At 39.6% G+C, this 16574-nt stretch overlaps 1 protein-coding gene across 1 annotated transcript; it reads left to right on the top strand.

The window, feature by feature from the left end:
* The first annotated feature begins 5705 nt into the window (after nt 1–5705).
* ak4 (adenylate kinase 4) lies at nt 5706–13077 on the top strand. The gene is made up of 5 exons (XM_068590017.1): nt 5706–6220; nt 7139–7258; nt 9434–9606; nt 10963–11081; nt 11932–13077. Exons 1-5 carry the CDS (start codon nt 6079–6081, stop codon nt 12056–12058), a joined length of 681 nt encoding a protein of 226 aa, XP_068446118.1. The 5' UTR covers nt 5706–6078; the 3' UTR covers nt 12059–13077.
* Nucleotides 13078–16574: the final 3497 nt, after the last annotated feature.

Here is a 16574-nt window from a genome sequence, read left to right on the forward strand (position 1 = left end):
AGAGAGAGAGAGAGAGAGAGAGAGAGAGAGAGAGACATACAACACACACAGAAGAAACAGTCTTTAGGATCAATATCTTCCCCATGGAGATACACAGACAGGAGGACCTAAGGATTGAACCACTTGCTGTTAGTGGACGACCTGCTCTTCTTAGCCTCAGCCACCCCTAAAAATGGTGGTTAAGTACAAGCTTGAGTTACTTGTACTTGAGTATTTTCATTGTATGCACCGTTATACTTCCACTACATTTGTCTGGTAGCTTTACTTGCTGATTGTCTGCCCTTCCTGTCCAGTGAAAACCACACATTCCCAAATTTGAGGAAAATTCTCCTTCTTCCAACTTCTTTTGCACTGTAGCATGGAGGGTTATCATTCATGTATGCCATATGTGACAAACATGCAGGTTGACACGTACACGCCCCTTCCTGGCATCTGGTTCTTTTTTTTTGCAATCTGAAACATTTTTGAGATTGTGTTTTTAATTTGTGACATGCAGTTATTGCCTTTGTCTGCAATAACACCGCATGGACCACATATCCTGAACATTTGCATAACTGCCCTTTTGGATGTGGATTGACGAAGTACATATACAACAATATCCCAAATGTGTTGAAGGTATACCATACTTTGTGTCTTGCATTATGAAATTCTGTTGCATGTTATGCAATACATCATGTTCTGCTTTCAAAGGGCCATTTTAACAAAGAGGAAATTAAGAACCTTTAAAAAATAAGTCAAGGAAGTATGTGAAAATACATGACTGATTCTCTCCTTAAAACTAGTAAGCAGGCTCTCTGTGTGTCAACAAGTAATGGAGTTTCCCCCAACTCCCTCCATTTAGCATTTATGAGCAGTATACAAATATTTGATAAATGGTTTAGAACACATCATAAAATAGTTGTATGCAGCTATATTTACAATATGTGTTATTACTGTATTTGACAGCAATTATTACTTTCTCCAAGGTATACATTTTACCTGTTTTACTAGCATTCGTTATCTGTAGATATACCAGCCTCTTGTTATAGTTGTGGATAAATACATCGGAACACACTTATATTTGTTTTGTGATAAACTCTTTATCAAAATGTCCGAATATTGCTTACAAATGCTGAACAGGGAGACTTAAAGTTAAATGTTCTCAAGTTGCATTTGGTATTTTCTCAAACAGTCTACAATGAGCAGCGGTCTGTGTCAACAGCAGTTCTTCTCATGCGGTTGATGTTCATTTCATCACCAAATGATCCAGCAGGTTGAGGGAGCTGTGTGAAGAAAAGAGAAAATGACTTTCTTCCAACAATGAAGGAACGAGGACTTGAAGATTTCCGGAAGACAAAAAAGTGGGAGGTTCATTATAGGGACTTCCCATCCCACATCCCAGTAAACACATATTTCCTTGCTATAAAGGAAGTATGACAGAAGTTCCCTATAATTCGCTGGCAGGTATAGTTTTGATGAGTGTACAACAGTTGGGTTTATTATCATGACATGTAAATGGCTTGAATACCTGATCACGTTTAGAAAATAGTTCTTTCAATAAATGTAAACCTCACGTCACTGTTGTATTATCAAAAAACGTATGCTTTACCGCAAAGTATAGGTGAGTCAGAAAAACACATGTGGATCAAGGCGAGTTGAGCAGATTGAGGTTAGAGTGAGACAAAAACAAAGTTTGTATCATGACTGGGGATTTCCACAGTATAGCTGCAATATGTACCCTTTTGGTGAAACATTTCAAGGACAGGTGCATTGACCTGTGGTTTATCAGACATGACTCAAACAGTGCACATATTATTCAAAACATAGTTCTGAAAATACAGTTATTTTCAGTGTTGACAGACACTTGTACAGTCATGTACAAGTGTGTTTTGAACCATGATACATATGACATATTGAACATTACTTTTACAGTTCTCTGGATTCAGACACATATTTACACAATATTTAACAATACCTTAAGACAATAGGGCACTTTTTTATTTGTTATGAATACTTTGTACTCATCATGTTCATTATTAAGGTTTCAGGAACAGTGCTTCAAAGTTGTACGCTTTGTTTTTTAGATCCCAAAACACATCATTTATAGATCTTTAGCTCCCTCTATTGACAACAATGTGCAACAACCATTTAGCACTGTTTTCCGTTTCAGCCTGCAGACCAGTGCTCCCATTGAGGAACAATGCATGTCCTGATAGTTTCATCAGAAGAAACACACTTTTATTCTCAACTTTATATTCATAAGGTGTTATGACTTATGGTGAAATGCAAGGTTCCTACGCATCAGAGTCACTGATAATAAAGAGGATACACTAAATGCAGGAAATGTGTTTTCTTTGTAACGTTTGCATGATATATATTTGTTTTTATGCTAAATTAACTTTGATGGCAATGCTATTGAAATTGCTGTCAGAAAATGTTCAATGTCAAACTTTAAAACTGATCAGGTGGAGTCTTTAGTCGTGTTGTGACTGTAACCTTTTATATTTAACATCCACTGAATCCTCAAACATAAAGATAAATAAGAGACCATACATATTTTAATAAAAGAAAGTTCTCTTTATTTCTTATAGTGAAGCAGAAGTTATACAAGTTGTTTCAGTTTCAATGAGACAAAATCATTTTGTAAATAAAACATATGGACTTTTGGATGTTTCATAATATACATTATGATATACTCACACTTGTCCACCTTCTCTTTTGTCGTCTTTTTCGTGGCGAACATGCTTTGATTTACTGCACTCGTGTCAAGTCGGCAGCCATCCTTCAGTTATCACAGTACTGTACCTTCGATGGGGACAGCATCAGCACTGTGATAACTGAACCAGGGCAGCCTGACAAATCTAGCAGGCCGGGTCTTCGCTCCATTCATCATCACCGTCCAGGTCAACAGGTGTAAATACAACAGTCTGCCCATTTCATTTTGGAAGCATATTGGGTATCTAATACAAAACATATGCAAGTGGAGTCTCCATAGATGTATTTGTTTCTATATATATATTGTTTTATAATAATTGAAAAGTATACAACATCACAATCCTTTATTTAAATATATATTTATATATACATACAGACAGTAGGTCGTACTGGTTTTCACTTTCAAGATGTTTCCCCAAAATATTGAGGAATTTTTCAAAGGTTATATACATCTCTCTCTCTCTCTCTCTCTCTCTCTCTCTCTCTCTCTCTCTCTCTCTCTCTCTCTTTCTGTATGTATGTATGTATGTATGTATGTATGTATGTATGTACACACAAATAAATATACACATTTATTAAATTTTAATTATATACAACTCCTTTATATTTTGGGGAAACATCTTGAAAGTTAAAACCAGTACGACCTACTGTCTGTGAATATATACGATTAAAACAACACTGTACAGTTGTTGTAAATTGGAAGAGGAAGCTTGCTGTAGTTATTTGTATCTTTCCATATGAAAGTATTCAGTTTTATATTATTTCAATTCTGCTCTTGCACAGAAGGCTCGTTAATGTTTCATCCCATAAAACAACTTCTTCTTTTTTTTTTAACTGCTCTGCTGCTAGGACTTGGTAGAGACAGACTACTGTATATTATTCATACCAACCACAAGGCCGAGTGACGTCAGACTTGTTATGATTTTCCTCGCGGGCTCCCCTCCCCTCCCTGGGCGCGAGCCGCGTCTCGAGCAGTCCGGTGGCGTCTCTGTCCGACGACGTAGCGGCTCCTCCTCCTCGACAGTCCGCCCTCCGCACTTCATGAAAACAACTCCATTAGCTCCGCTGCTCGGAGCACTAGCCAAAAATAAAATAAAAAACAACAAATGTCAGAAAAGCAAAGCCACATGCGCAAATACCTAAACATGGCAGCAGACAAACACATAGTCACGTCTGAATGCTCCATTCGTTGTCATCAATGACTGTAACGAGACACCCAGTGAAGAAAGCGCGTCCATATTACATAAACCTTTCAGTAAATAACTGCCTAAAAACCTACGAACCGTGAAGGTACCAAGCATTGAGACAGATACACGGCTCCGAGACTGCTAGAGAATACGCACAACACCGACAACTAAAATACACGCTTGTTGCTGTTATTCTCCACAGAAAAGAAAGTTGGCCAAATAAAAGCAACGCCGTTGTTGATGTCATTATATAATAATACGCATACCTGCTGTGATTGGGTCGGATATGCTCTTTGAAAAGCGACTAGGCGAAATAGAAGTGCAATGTTCTGTGAATATTGTGCAGCCAAACGTTAACGCCCAGCATTGCATACACACCCCTTTTCTGGCCAAAAACAAACACCATGCTGTAAGATTAAAATATAATCATATATTGTTAATTACATCTAGTCCGCATGCAATTTATTGCAAATATCTGACTCACTTACCTGCTATATTCCCGTTTGATTCCCCGTGTTTACATGAATATTTTTAATGACGCAGCAAGACCACACGGAGCAACGTGATTGTCGCCATTTTTTGTTGTTATTGAATTCTCCCAAAGCCATGTGACAAAAAAATTGATCGTGGAATTAAAACCAGGCTTCCGGGTGTGGAGACGAAAACTACTTTCCCGAGGCTAAAGAAGGTTAATCTTCCGAGTTGTTTGTCTGATGGATTAGTCTGGGCACTCCACTGACTGAGGGCTGAAGGCTGTGCGCACTCTCTGACAGCTCCGGGACGCTGCTGCTGCCGTGTGGCTCGCAACAAGTAGACTTCACCAGATTCCGCCCGTCCGCAAACGTTGCGCGGATTGACAGCGACTCGTGCATTGCTGCGCCAGTCAGCCAGCAGTACAACACCATGAACGATGACAACCACATGAACCATAATCATTCATACAAGCTCTGATATGAACACATAACACTGACAAAAACAACAATAAGTGGTGGAATCCAAGACTAGACACTTTACGAAGTAATGGGATAATATGTATGAGGTTATCTAGTCATATATTTATTGCAGATTTTAGTCTAGACATTTGAACTTAACATTTTAAATAACTATAAAAAAACAATAGAATCATGTATGACATAGTTTTCTATTGCTCTAATTGTATAATATTAATATATTAATGGTATAAGGTGACAAAAACATTGGATAACAAGTACACGCCCCTTTCTGGCAAGTAATCAATTAGTGGCAAACGGCTGCTTGTCCACATTAGAATGTGTAACAAGCTCTAACTTGAATAAGGTGTCATTGTCTAGTTTCCCATTTGCAGTAGCAGATTAGACTTCCCAAATAAACTGCACATCCAAGTTGGCCTTCTCTGGAAAAGCTCTTATTTATTACTACTAACTTTCAGATAGGTTGCAGTGAACTAATTTGAACCTTGATAGTAGCATTTATGTTGTAGTAAGGAAAACAACACTTAAAAAAAACTTTTTACTATGACACATACTCAAACACGACTCCTAATTCCTACGCCTCCCAATTGTCTGAGATACAAAGGTATCCTTAAAAAGCTGAAAGGATGTTTTTGTGTGACATCCATTTGCTTCTAAAACGTAATCAGTCACAATTCCCCTCTCTACGTGCAAACTATGTCTTAAAGTAACTGACTAGAGTTGTTGAACGCCCCTTGCACATAAAAACTACAGTAACCAGTTTACACCGCAAAGTTCGTGCGACTCAGTCATCCGCATTTTTTCTGGATGATGTGTGCAGAGAAAATAGGGCGTTGTAGAGACTGTCTCATTCATTTGCAGAGGAAAGTCTCTGTCCGTAAAGACGCAGACGGGTGTAGTGTGTCCTTAAGAGAGCGGAAAGAAAAAAGGAAACAGCGTTTTGACTTGATCCGAGTCACTGAGTAGGATAGCCCCAGTATGCGCAGAGAGGGCTCTGCCTTAAAAACTACAGACCCAGAGATAAACTGACTTTTTTTCACTGATTTTTTTTCATTGGCAAGACAAATTTAGAAGCCTGGAGCTTTGGACCAGTTGGGTCGCTCATGCGCGCATTTGATCAGGGCTTCAATTCAGAGATCATTCACTTCCTTATTCTCTCGCGCACAAAGAGGGGGGAAAAAAATAACAAACAATAACAGCTGTCCATCCTAGAGGTTTTACATTTGCCGCCTGTGTTCGAGGGAGACATGGCCAAGTTATTTCGAGCTGCTATCATGGGTCCACCAGGATCAGGGAAAGGAACGATATCCAAGAGGATTGCGCAAAGCTTTGGCCTGCAATATCTCTCCAGCGGCCACTACCTCCGAGAGAGCATAGCGGCAAATACAGGTAGGATTCATCTTCCCTTGAACTGGAGCCCGAACGTACACACTGGTGTCGACAGGAAGAACCAGTTCGCAGGAAAGTCAACTGTTTACGCTGCATGTGAATATCCATCTCTTCATTTCGTAGTTGTAAAAAGACGCGAGTGCAGAATAAGGTGTGATATGCGCATGTTTTGATACACTGTTGTTTTCCAAAAGTTCAGTAAACTTTCACATTTCAAACCAAGCCATTCAAGACGAGACGTTTGACTGCAAACGTGATTGTTCTTCATCTGATTTTAATAGTGCAGAAGTGTCCCTATGAAAGGTTTTATATCATGCTTCCCCAAACTTACACTTTAAACCATTGATTCCATCTTTTTTCTTTTTACTTCCTCATTATAGCTCTCCAACTGGAGATTATTTAAGGTTGTGCCAAGCCCATGTATGCTCCTTTGGATAATTAAATTGGAGTTCAGTGTGGTGCAGAGCGCTTAAGTAAAAACATGTGTTCATGGTTGCCATTACTGAAACATTTCAGTAAAGTTGTGCCGTGCTGAATCCGGTAACTTCGCCTTTTTGCTTTAACTCAAGTTACAGGACTTATAAACCAGTGAGTTTTAAAAGTGTACATGCTTAGTGAATCCAAAGCAAACCCCATATTGTGTGAGTGTGTATGTGTTCTTTTAAGACAGACATACGATCTGCAAGGTTAAATACAAGTGTGCAGTGACAATTTCAACTGTTTACTATCTCTTTAGTCTGATGATTACATTAAAATATCTTACCAAGTGTGTGTGTGTGTGTGTGTGTGTGTGTGTGTGTGTGTGTGTGTGTGTGTGTGTGTGAAATTTGACATGCCCCGTCCTGTTTTTTTTTAATTTGGAAGGGGGAAGCCGGCATCCATTAACTTTTGTATATTTACCTGTCTGATGTACATCAGAGGCAGGCTTGCTGGTGAGGAGCTACGTAGAAAGAAGCATGCTGGTGCCAGACCATGTGATGACCAAACTGATGCTGCCCAGACTGGAACAGATGATTGGCCACAGCTGGCTGCTGGATGGTAGGACAATGTTGTTTTTGTTTTTATATATAATTAGATAGCATGGTCAAAACGACATTCTACAAACATTATCACATCCATTGTCTTGAACATTTATAGTGAGGTCATATGTTCTTCATAGTGCAGCATCATGGGCCAGTAATGGGAACTGCCAGCCCTAAAATCTGATTGGCCACTCCAGGTGCCACCCCCAAAATCCTCAGGCTGATAGTCATTTTCTGAGGCCACCAGGCAAGCATTTTCTACACCTCTGCATGCTCAGAAATGTAGCCTGCAAAAGTGGCATATCCAGTGTGTGTAAAGTACTCTTATATTATCTTTAGATACTTAGTGCTGGGAGGTGCTGAATGTAGTACCAGCTCAACTTGAAATATGGATGAATGGAGGAGAATGGGGTGGAGGAGGGCCGAAACAAAAAAAGTGAACGCCCATAATTAACTGATTAAGGAGGAGGGGGAGGTAAAGGAAGACAATTGTGATCGAATGAAGCATTCAGACATTTTGTCTTTTCACCTGTCTTACAAGCCAGTAAAAAACACCATGTGTGTATGTCTTTCCTTATGTTGAGACCAATTCACTCTAACACATGAAGTGATGTTATTACAATCAACATGTTCACCCTTTCACTATGCATATACAAAATGAAGTGTGTTCCAGTGAGGTGTTATAAAAACAGAAACACTTTCTTTCCACTAGCATAGAGATATCCTGAGATGACAAACTAAGCACGTCGCTAAGTCTTTTCAAAGTTAAATATTACCCACATCGCTAAGAGAGATGCCAAACATTGATGAAATAGACAAGTTGGTGCTACTCACATTTAAACCTTGAAACAGGATCAGTAAACAGACTTTTTTTGGCATACGAAAGGGCAAACAAATCAAGGTCTCGCACGCACACACACACACACACACACACACACACACACACACACACACACACACACACACACACACACACACACACACACACACACACACACATGCCTTCAATTATCAACCCCCTCTTAAAGTATGCTGTGTCTTTCCCTTGTGTAGTAACCTCTGATATCCTGTCACTCATTCATGGGCAGTGTGATGCTCTGGTGGTTGGAGAGATTTAACAGCTCTTAAGTGACCAAACAATGGAACATACTGAGGGTTTGTCAGTTTCCGATCTCACACATAAGGAAGCACCACATTCAAGACGAGGCTAAAAGCATTCATATCAAAACAAAAACAAGAGAGAGAGAGAGAGAAAATGGCCTTAAAACTAATGGACCTACATTACAGTAAGCAGACCATGTCAACACATAGACCTCGGGATGAAAATACTGAACATATTTTTGACAACTATCGGATGGATTGCCATGAATGCTACTAATGTCAGTGACCCTTTGACCTTTCCTCCAGACCCATCATGAGGTTGAGATTTGAAATGACTCATCGACTCAACTAATAAATAGATTGCCATGACATTTATAAAAGACACACCACACCGTCCCGAGTGAGTCATCTCCGTTGCATTTTATACAGACTTTTTCATTCCGATGGTGGTGATGACCTCTTCCGCCTCTGGGAGAGAAATCTCACGGCAACTATTGGATGAATTGCCGTGAGATTTACTGCAGACATTCATGTCCCCTTAAGTTGAATTGCAACAACGTTGGTGACTAGCTTACTTCTACTCCAGCACATTATTTGGTCAAATTGTCAATCTGTCCAATACTATGACCAAATACCTTTTAAAAATCATAACATTCCCATCAGCCTCAGCTGTACTTTGTGTTTAGGGCTATAGATGGTAGCATGCTAAGAAGCTAAAATAAGATGGTGACCATAGTAAACACAACTGTAGTTTTTGAAAATATGCGCGTTAGCATTTAGCTCAAAGTCAGAACGGCCTCATGGAGCTGCTAGTGTGTCAGATAACTCTTCTGCTAGTAAGTTCATTCACATATACATGATATTATTATGTCACTTTTACAGATTATCTCAATGAAACTCTGTAAACAGCCTGAGTGCATGTTTATTTGCTATCACCGACTGATATCTGTATGAAACTGTGAAATGGCTTCCTGTTCATGTAGAGTATGTCTTCTTTATGTCATGGACTAGCATGTGGGTAATTGGAAAATGAACGTCATACACAACGATGCCTCTCACGTTGCTCCATCTCCCTGTGCTCTCTGTCTAGGTTTCCCTCGCACTCTGTCGCAGGCCCAAGCCATGAACAACTTGTGCCAGCTGGACCTGGTCATCAGCCTCAACATCCCCTACGAGACTCTCAGGGAGAGACTGAGCGACCGCTGGATCCACCCAGGCAGCGGACGAGTCTACAACATGGGCTTCAACCCACCACGAGCGCAGGTATGAAAAGTCCTAAAAGTTAGTGCTTAAAATATTCAGCACAGATTATTTTTTTGTGTCGCTTTGTTGATTTTCTGAAGCTCAGTTTCGTCCACACAGGATTATAATCAGTGTGTATTGAAGATGGTAGGGATTGAATATCTGGCTTCACCCGGGTGGAGCCTTGTTGAAAGGAGAGAATAGAACCAGATGAAGCACAACCTCCATATTATTTACTCCCACCATCTTACACAACGATAACAACAACTTCTGCTGTTTTATATTTCAATTCAAAAAGTCTCTGTTGTTAAACTGAATTTAACAACATTTTGTATCGTTATGTTTCTCAACTTAAATCTGTAGAAGCCAAAAGCAACTTTACAAGTTGCTTCACAGACATAGAACGGAAAAAACAAGACTATTCTTACAAGAGCATGTAAGACATACATGATAAATATATACATTTACATTTCCAGTATGTCTTGTGCCCAATAGTTTAACGTTAAAATAAAAAATCTTCATCTTTGATGGACTTCGTATCTTTAAATTAAGGTAAAGAGGTGATTGTGATTTTAAGAATGTGTATTGCTCGGTGTTCAGGGGATCATTAATGCAATCAAAATACATGGCTAAAATAAATAAATACAAGTAAAAATGGAATTCAGTTTAAAGTAGAGTTTTAAAAAAGGATGCTGACATTGCACGCCTCCTTAATGAAAGGCTATTCGTGAGCCTTTGTGGCTGTTTAGATGGCATCTCTACAGTTAATGAGCAATATTTTCTTCATTAAACAGAAAATAAAGAGAAAAAAATGGAGGAAATTGTATGTCACACAAGAAACATTTAAAAAAAGATACTACATCATAATACCTCCCTAAATTTTAAATTTAGAGAGCATTCATGTAGCAGAAAACAACTATTTGCTATTCAAGGATATAGTGGAGTGACGTCTACCGGAGCAGAGAATGAAGTTGCTCTTTCTCTCTCTCAGCGGTGTCATCTGAGCTTCTTTGTTCGTTGTTGACATTGCCGTTCCGGCTGTGCTTGCATGCGGGTCCCTGTGTGCGTGCCCTGCAGGCTTGCTATTTGCCGTCGCGTTGCACTTCTCTCATATGGGGGTTACAGCTGATAATGCTCTCCTGAACCACAGTGTCGAGGCCATGCCTTAATCATAGATATGCTCTGAATCTAGCACCTTCACCAATGGCTGGAAAGATCAAGTCAAAAGATACTGATACAGTAATGGCTGCTCATATGTGTCTACATGCAGTGTGATTTGTATTTAACTGAGTTATACTGCTCTGAGATTTCACTGGATTTCTTGAGTTTGCCTTTTTTTTGTTGCATTGTTGCATGTGTTACCTTGTGTTGTGTCAGGGTAAGGATGACATCACTGGGGAGCCACTGATTCAGCATGATGACGACAAACCAGAAGCCCTGATGTCCAGACTGAGACACTACAAAGATGTGGCCAAGCCCGTCGTGAACCTGTACAAGTCAGTAAATACTTCTCTTTCATGGGACAGTCGCCACTTAATATGTTTTCCACAGGCAGCCACTAGCGTCAGTTTCTGCGTTCAACATGTGAAAATCAGAGTGAAACTTTATTAAGATAGATAATCCAGCAGATACGTGAGCTGCGCCTCGCCAGGAATCCAGACGAGAGCAGGCAGCAGCAGCAGCAGCAGCAGCAGCAGCAGCAGCAGCAGCAGCAGCAGCAGCAGCAGCAGCAGCAGCAGCAGGAGGCGTTGACAAAAAACTGTCAAGTCTGACAGTTTTCAGCTGCCTTCAAAGTATACACAGGAACTCTGAAAGATGGCTTCCTGTTAGTTACGATCTTTAGGCTACTTGTAGTTTACAAATCACGTTTGGATTTATTCGTATGCGTTTACAAATACATATTTATGTAGAAATGTGCGCGTATCTGCATCCTCTGTTCTTTTTATGTCTGCCCGTGAAATCCAATACTGCTGGCTTTGATATGTGTCGTGTAAATAAACTTTGTTATTATCAACCACACAACATATGTTTTGAGTTTAAACATGAGAATAATAGTAAAAATAAATGAAATTATGTGTTGCCGTTCAAATATATATATATATATATATATATATATATATATATATATATATATATATATATATATATATATATATATATAGACACACACACACACAGATAATACAACATGAAAGAGTATAAAACTAGTAAGTAAAGATGCAACAAGTAAAAAACGGGTAAACATGTGAAGAACATTCTGGATATGCCCCATCCTGCTGTTTAAATCTGATCCAGCTTTCCTTCAAAAGGTTTTCCTCTTCATTTACTTCTTATTTCTCTGCTCAGGTCACAAGGAATCCTGCACTCATTTTCCGGTACAGATACTGATCGGATCTGGCCTTATATCAACTCCCTCCTCAGCACCAAGCTGCACACACAGCCGTCAGACGCCCTGCAAACTCGGGCACCCTGATGATCGCCTGATTGAAAAGACCGCAGGGAAACAGCCAGACGCAGCCAGAAGAAGTGGGGTGATGTTTCCACATGCTGGCCTTAGTTTCTTTGTTTCCTTCTTTGTGAGGTTTTAGGGAACTGATCAAAATATTCAAACATGTGTGCGGTTTAATCGCAAGGTGTTTTTTTTTCAAATGAACCTGGTCTGGGAATATTTCTATTGACCGTGTTGATTTCTACATTTTCGTAATAAAACGTTTAGATCGCAAAACATTTCATTTTTGCAAATGATCCTTTTACATAAACACACTTCATCAGACAACACGTTTGTCTTTTTTTTTTATCTGCAATCGTTCAAATTCCAACACATACATTATAAATAATAGCTCATCCGGGAAGCTGTGGGAAAACAAAAGTCCAAAAGAAAAATGCTTGCCTTTCATTACAACTTATGGATATTTCGTCAATACAACACGGGGTAAAGTACAGTATTTGATTAAAAACCTTAGTATTTAGTGTCTCACTTCCACATTACACGTGTGATACCAAACTCAGCTGAATTATTATGAAAATAAAACTTGATGAAATCAATAGATTAGCTAGTATGTCAGACTTTAATTTACATTTTCACTATCAAATAAATGATCACGTTGTTGCCTCGATGATTCTACTCTATCGTTTTGGAGGGAAATGATCTAATATGTAAGGTGTTGTTGAAGTCAACATCTTGCTGTATATAATGCCTTCACATCTGCTGTTACAGTTACCAGTTTTGAATTCTCTGGCTTTATTGGCTTAGTCTTTCTATGACCTATCCATCAATAACATAAACAATGTGCACTGTATAAACAGCTATTCTTTACTTTTGTACTGAAATGCTGCAGAATATTATGCAATCTGCAACTCATAACATGCAGCACAATCAACTCGGAAGGTTCTGGACTTGCACATGATTTTAAAAGCCCTCACAGTCACCTTACATCAAACTCTGTGACTGGGATGAAGACCAATGTGCAGAATATAGAGTGCCTTCAAAACTGTTACATATCTTTTATATATATATATATATATATATATATATATATATATATATATATATATATATATATATATATATATATATATATATATATATATATATATATATATATGGTTGCCTAGAGATTTTAATAATCGAAAATGTCCTTGATTATTAACAAATAGTAGTGTTTTGCAGCGTTTGTTCAACTTTAAGATAGTGCTGAAAGCTGTAATAATAGGTAAATGTTATGATTCAGAAGCATGACTCAGACCATATGTAAAGGTATTATTTTTCTGATTGAATGTATCTATGTATAAAGGCATTTTGCCTGATTGGTAAAGGTTTGCAATAATAAAAAAAAAACGCTTTTACGAGGTGAAAACGGGCTTGTGTGAGCGTTTATGTTTTCCTACTCGTCTCTAGTGGGTCTTGCATGTTGTACAGATTGAAGACCTGTGAGATGGCGGACCAAAGATACACATAAAGATACAATATGTTAGCTTTAATGACATAAATCAAGATAAGATGTGGATTAGTGTGGATGGGATGAGCCTGTAAGTGGAGGACTCTCTTTCTCTCACAGCATCGGATTTACACTGTGGTTTCATGTCGGGGAGCGGGATGCCAGCCTGTGTTGTTGAATGAGAGGGTGTCGAGTAAAAGTGTGTTGTTGTGGGACCACACCCCACTGCTGTTGTGTAACACCAGTATTCTGGGATTTGTCTTCCTTATTTTCAATCCACGCTGTCCAAACATGTTACATTCTCAGATTAATAAAACTATTTTCTCAAGGCTGCTTTTTTTGTGTGTCTTTGTACGTATACTTGTACTTGTATGCCATATTTTGTGGGAGAATAGCAGCTAACGTATTCTTTGGTTGGGTGAAAACAGTCTTCTTTCTCAATTTGAACACTGTAAGCAAGAGGGCAGTGGGCAAAAGACATTCACTTTAGGTATTACAAAGCTCTCTGTACTTTAAATCATTAAAATGGAAGTGTGTCTCATCTACTGTAATCGAATCTCTGGGTATTCATTAAAGTAATAAGATACTTCTTTCTTTTTTTTCAGTTCTGGATCACATACAAATAATAGAGAAGCTTTGCTCCTCCCGTCTTTGCTCCTTGATCTTTTATATCATGTGAGAAAAACAGGAAGCAGCAGCAGGAGGAGGGTGTGCTAACTTGCACTTAACTCAAACACTGTTTTGGATATTTATAACACGTATAGGCTACTGAAACATACACATGCATGCGAGTTTAGAATACTGTTTATATCTCCTCTACTGGTGCCTAATCCTCTCGGACCTGTAAATACACCCCGTGTGCAATAGAGCTCGGGTGCAACTTGTGCTCCAGTGTAACGGATCCGTCTCCTCGGCTGTGTTTACTTTTGATACAGCTGAGTGCAGCGATGTAGTCTGTGCATGCATTGACCGTGATGCAGATTCAGATCGTGCATTTGTGGGTCCAAACCACGAAATGCAACACAGTTGGTGTTGCATTTCAGTTTATCGTTGGTGTTTTTAAACGCATTAGGATCAGTGTCGTTATGGGGACCTCTGCTGTTTGAAATTGGTGCTCTGTCGTTTTGTGACCTGATAAAAAAACACATTTAATTCTACAATGTCCACTTTTTCCTCACTATTGGTCCCCATCAGCGGTATTATATTCCAAATTACCGCAGCTCTTCTTGCCTTAAGATTTCTCTGCAGCACATTCACCAAACAGCTGGGATTCGTGCTCGTCAACACAGGTCCAGCCCAGGTTTTACCAGGCTGGTATCGCCTCACTGACAGCTCAAGCACAGCTCGCTGAGCGGCGCAGTTTCTACTGTACAGACTCATAACCATCCACTCCACCTTGCACTTCCTCGTTGACGCTCATCCACATCACTTACAGATCTACCAATCGCCATCGCTGGACTCTGTTCGTGCCTCCAATGCCAAAATGTGATGATGATGATGATGATGCCGTGGTACAGCCTCTGTCAATTCAACGACAGGTTGACTGGGAGATACCGAGTGGATGCTTGCAGGGTAGTCCTGGGTCTCACAGGACGTTTTACGCGTTGACCTTTGACTGGCAGCGAATGACAAATCAAAGGTCGGTGTCTGTTGGCGGAGCCCGGGTTATAAAGCGCATCTCCACCACGGCACAAGACGGTGTTCCCGGGAAAGATTGAAATGACAGAAAGCTCTCTGAAAGGTAAAGTCGTCTGTTTCTGTTCATTTGATGTGATTGAAGAGACGTGGCTCGTATAGCCCACATCTCTAACCAGGCAGAAACATTAGGGAGCATCTGTGTGTGGATGTTACATAATATCAGGACTCTGGAAACCCCCCCTCCTCCTGCATGTTGGTTCTCCACTCGGTGGACAGAGGTTTTAGCACCAACATCATGCACTTGTTCTGTGAATAGGTTACTCCATGTTCTTCACTTCAGGGGGATGTAATTATGCAAAAATCACAACCGCAGGGCCTCGTTGTGGCGTGATGCGCACACGAGCATGATGGATGATTGTTGGGTTATTTTTGTTCAGCATGGTGATGAGTCATTTGGGGTTTGTAATTTTCTGTATGAGAGTCCTTGCTGTGCTTACTGTTGCTTTATCATGATGATACATTGCGATATTGATTTAACAGTGACGGGTTTGCCGCTTTGATATCAGCTGGATTTTTATGTCAGCTTATGTCGGTATCAGCAAACGACGTGTCAGGGAACCAGTGAAAGGCACGAGCACCCTGCTGCAAATCGATTTAAAGAGGAACATGTCATTCATACATATATATTCTCGATATTATGGGCATTTGAACGTGCGATATTTATTGTATCTTGATTATCATTATTATCACTATCACGATCAGTGATAATACTGATGAGTATCACCATCTTCATCATCTCTGGCTCTGTATTGCGCGGACAGCTCCTCTCGTTTTGACCAAATACGTCACATCAGCGCTCGCATCACGCACGTCACGTGAGCAGCTTACCGTGGTTTCATGCTGTGATCATTCGTTAGACCCCCTATTCACCTGCATTAGAGTCTTTTTTTTAATCTTAATTCTTGTTTTTTTTCTCTCCAAAAGGAGAATAAAGAGCTTCCGGGATGAGACATAAAGCTTGAATAATGATTGTGAAGCGCATGTGGGATTCATAACAAACACGGAAGTGAGTTAGCATCTATGCACCTTGGTTCCCTGATCTGAAAGTCAATGGGTTTTTGCTTGAATACCTGAAATAAGTTCTTTGGTTAACACAAGCTTAAGAGTTTTCAACATTTTGCTGTAAGATATAAGTCAGATGTCGCTCTTAGAAAATTTTAAGCTTTTAAGTTTATTTTTTTTTTAAAAAGGTGGTTGCTAACAAGTAGTGAAACATCATCACACTGAATCGGCCTTGAGGACGAGTCAGCTTCATTGTGTGTACTCACTCGTGTGACCATGATGTAGTTCATTTATATAACGTTCTCTTTTTGCTTCTGACAATTGCACACACAAACTAAGAAAGCCGTCTTC

The sequence above is a fragment of the Clinocottus analis genome, unplaced genomic scaffold (genome assembly GCF_023055335.1).
Source record: "Clinocottus analis isolate CAN_PGR_092001 unplaced genomic scaffold, fCliAna1.0.p SCAF_23, whole genome shotgun sequence".
Taxonomy (NCBI): domain Eukaryota; kingdom Metazoa; phylum Chordata; class Actinopteri; order Perciformes; family Cottidae; genus Clinocottus; species Clinocottus analis.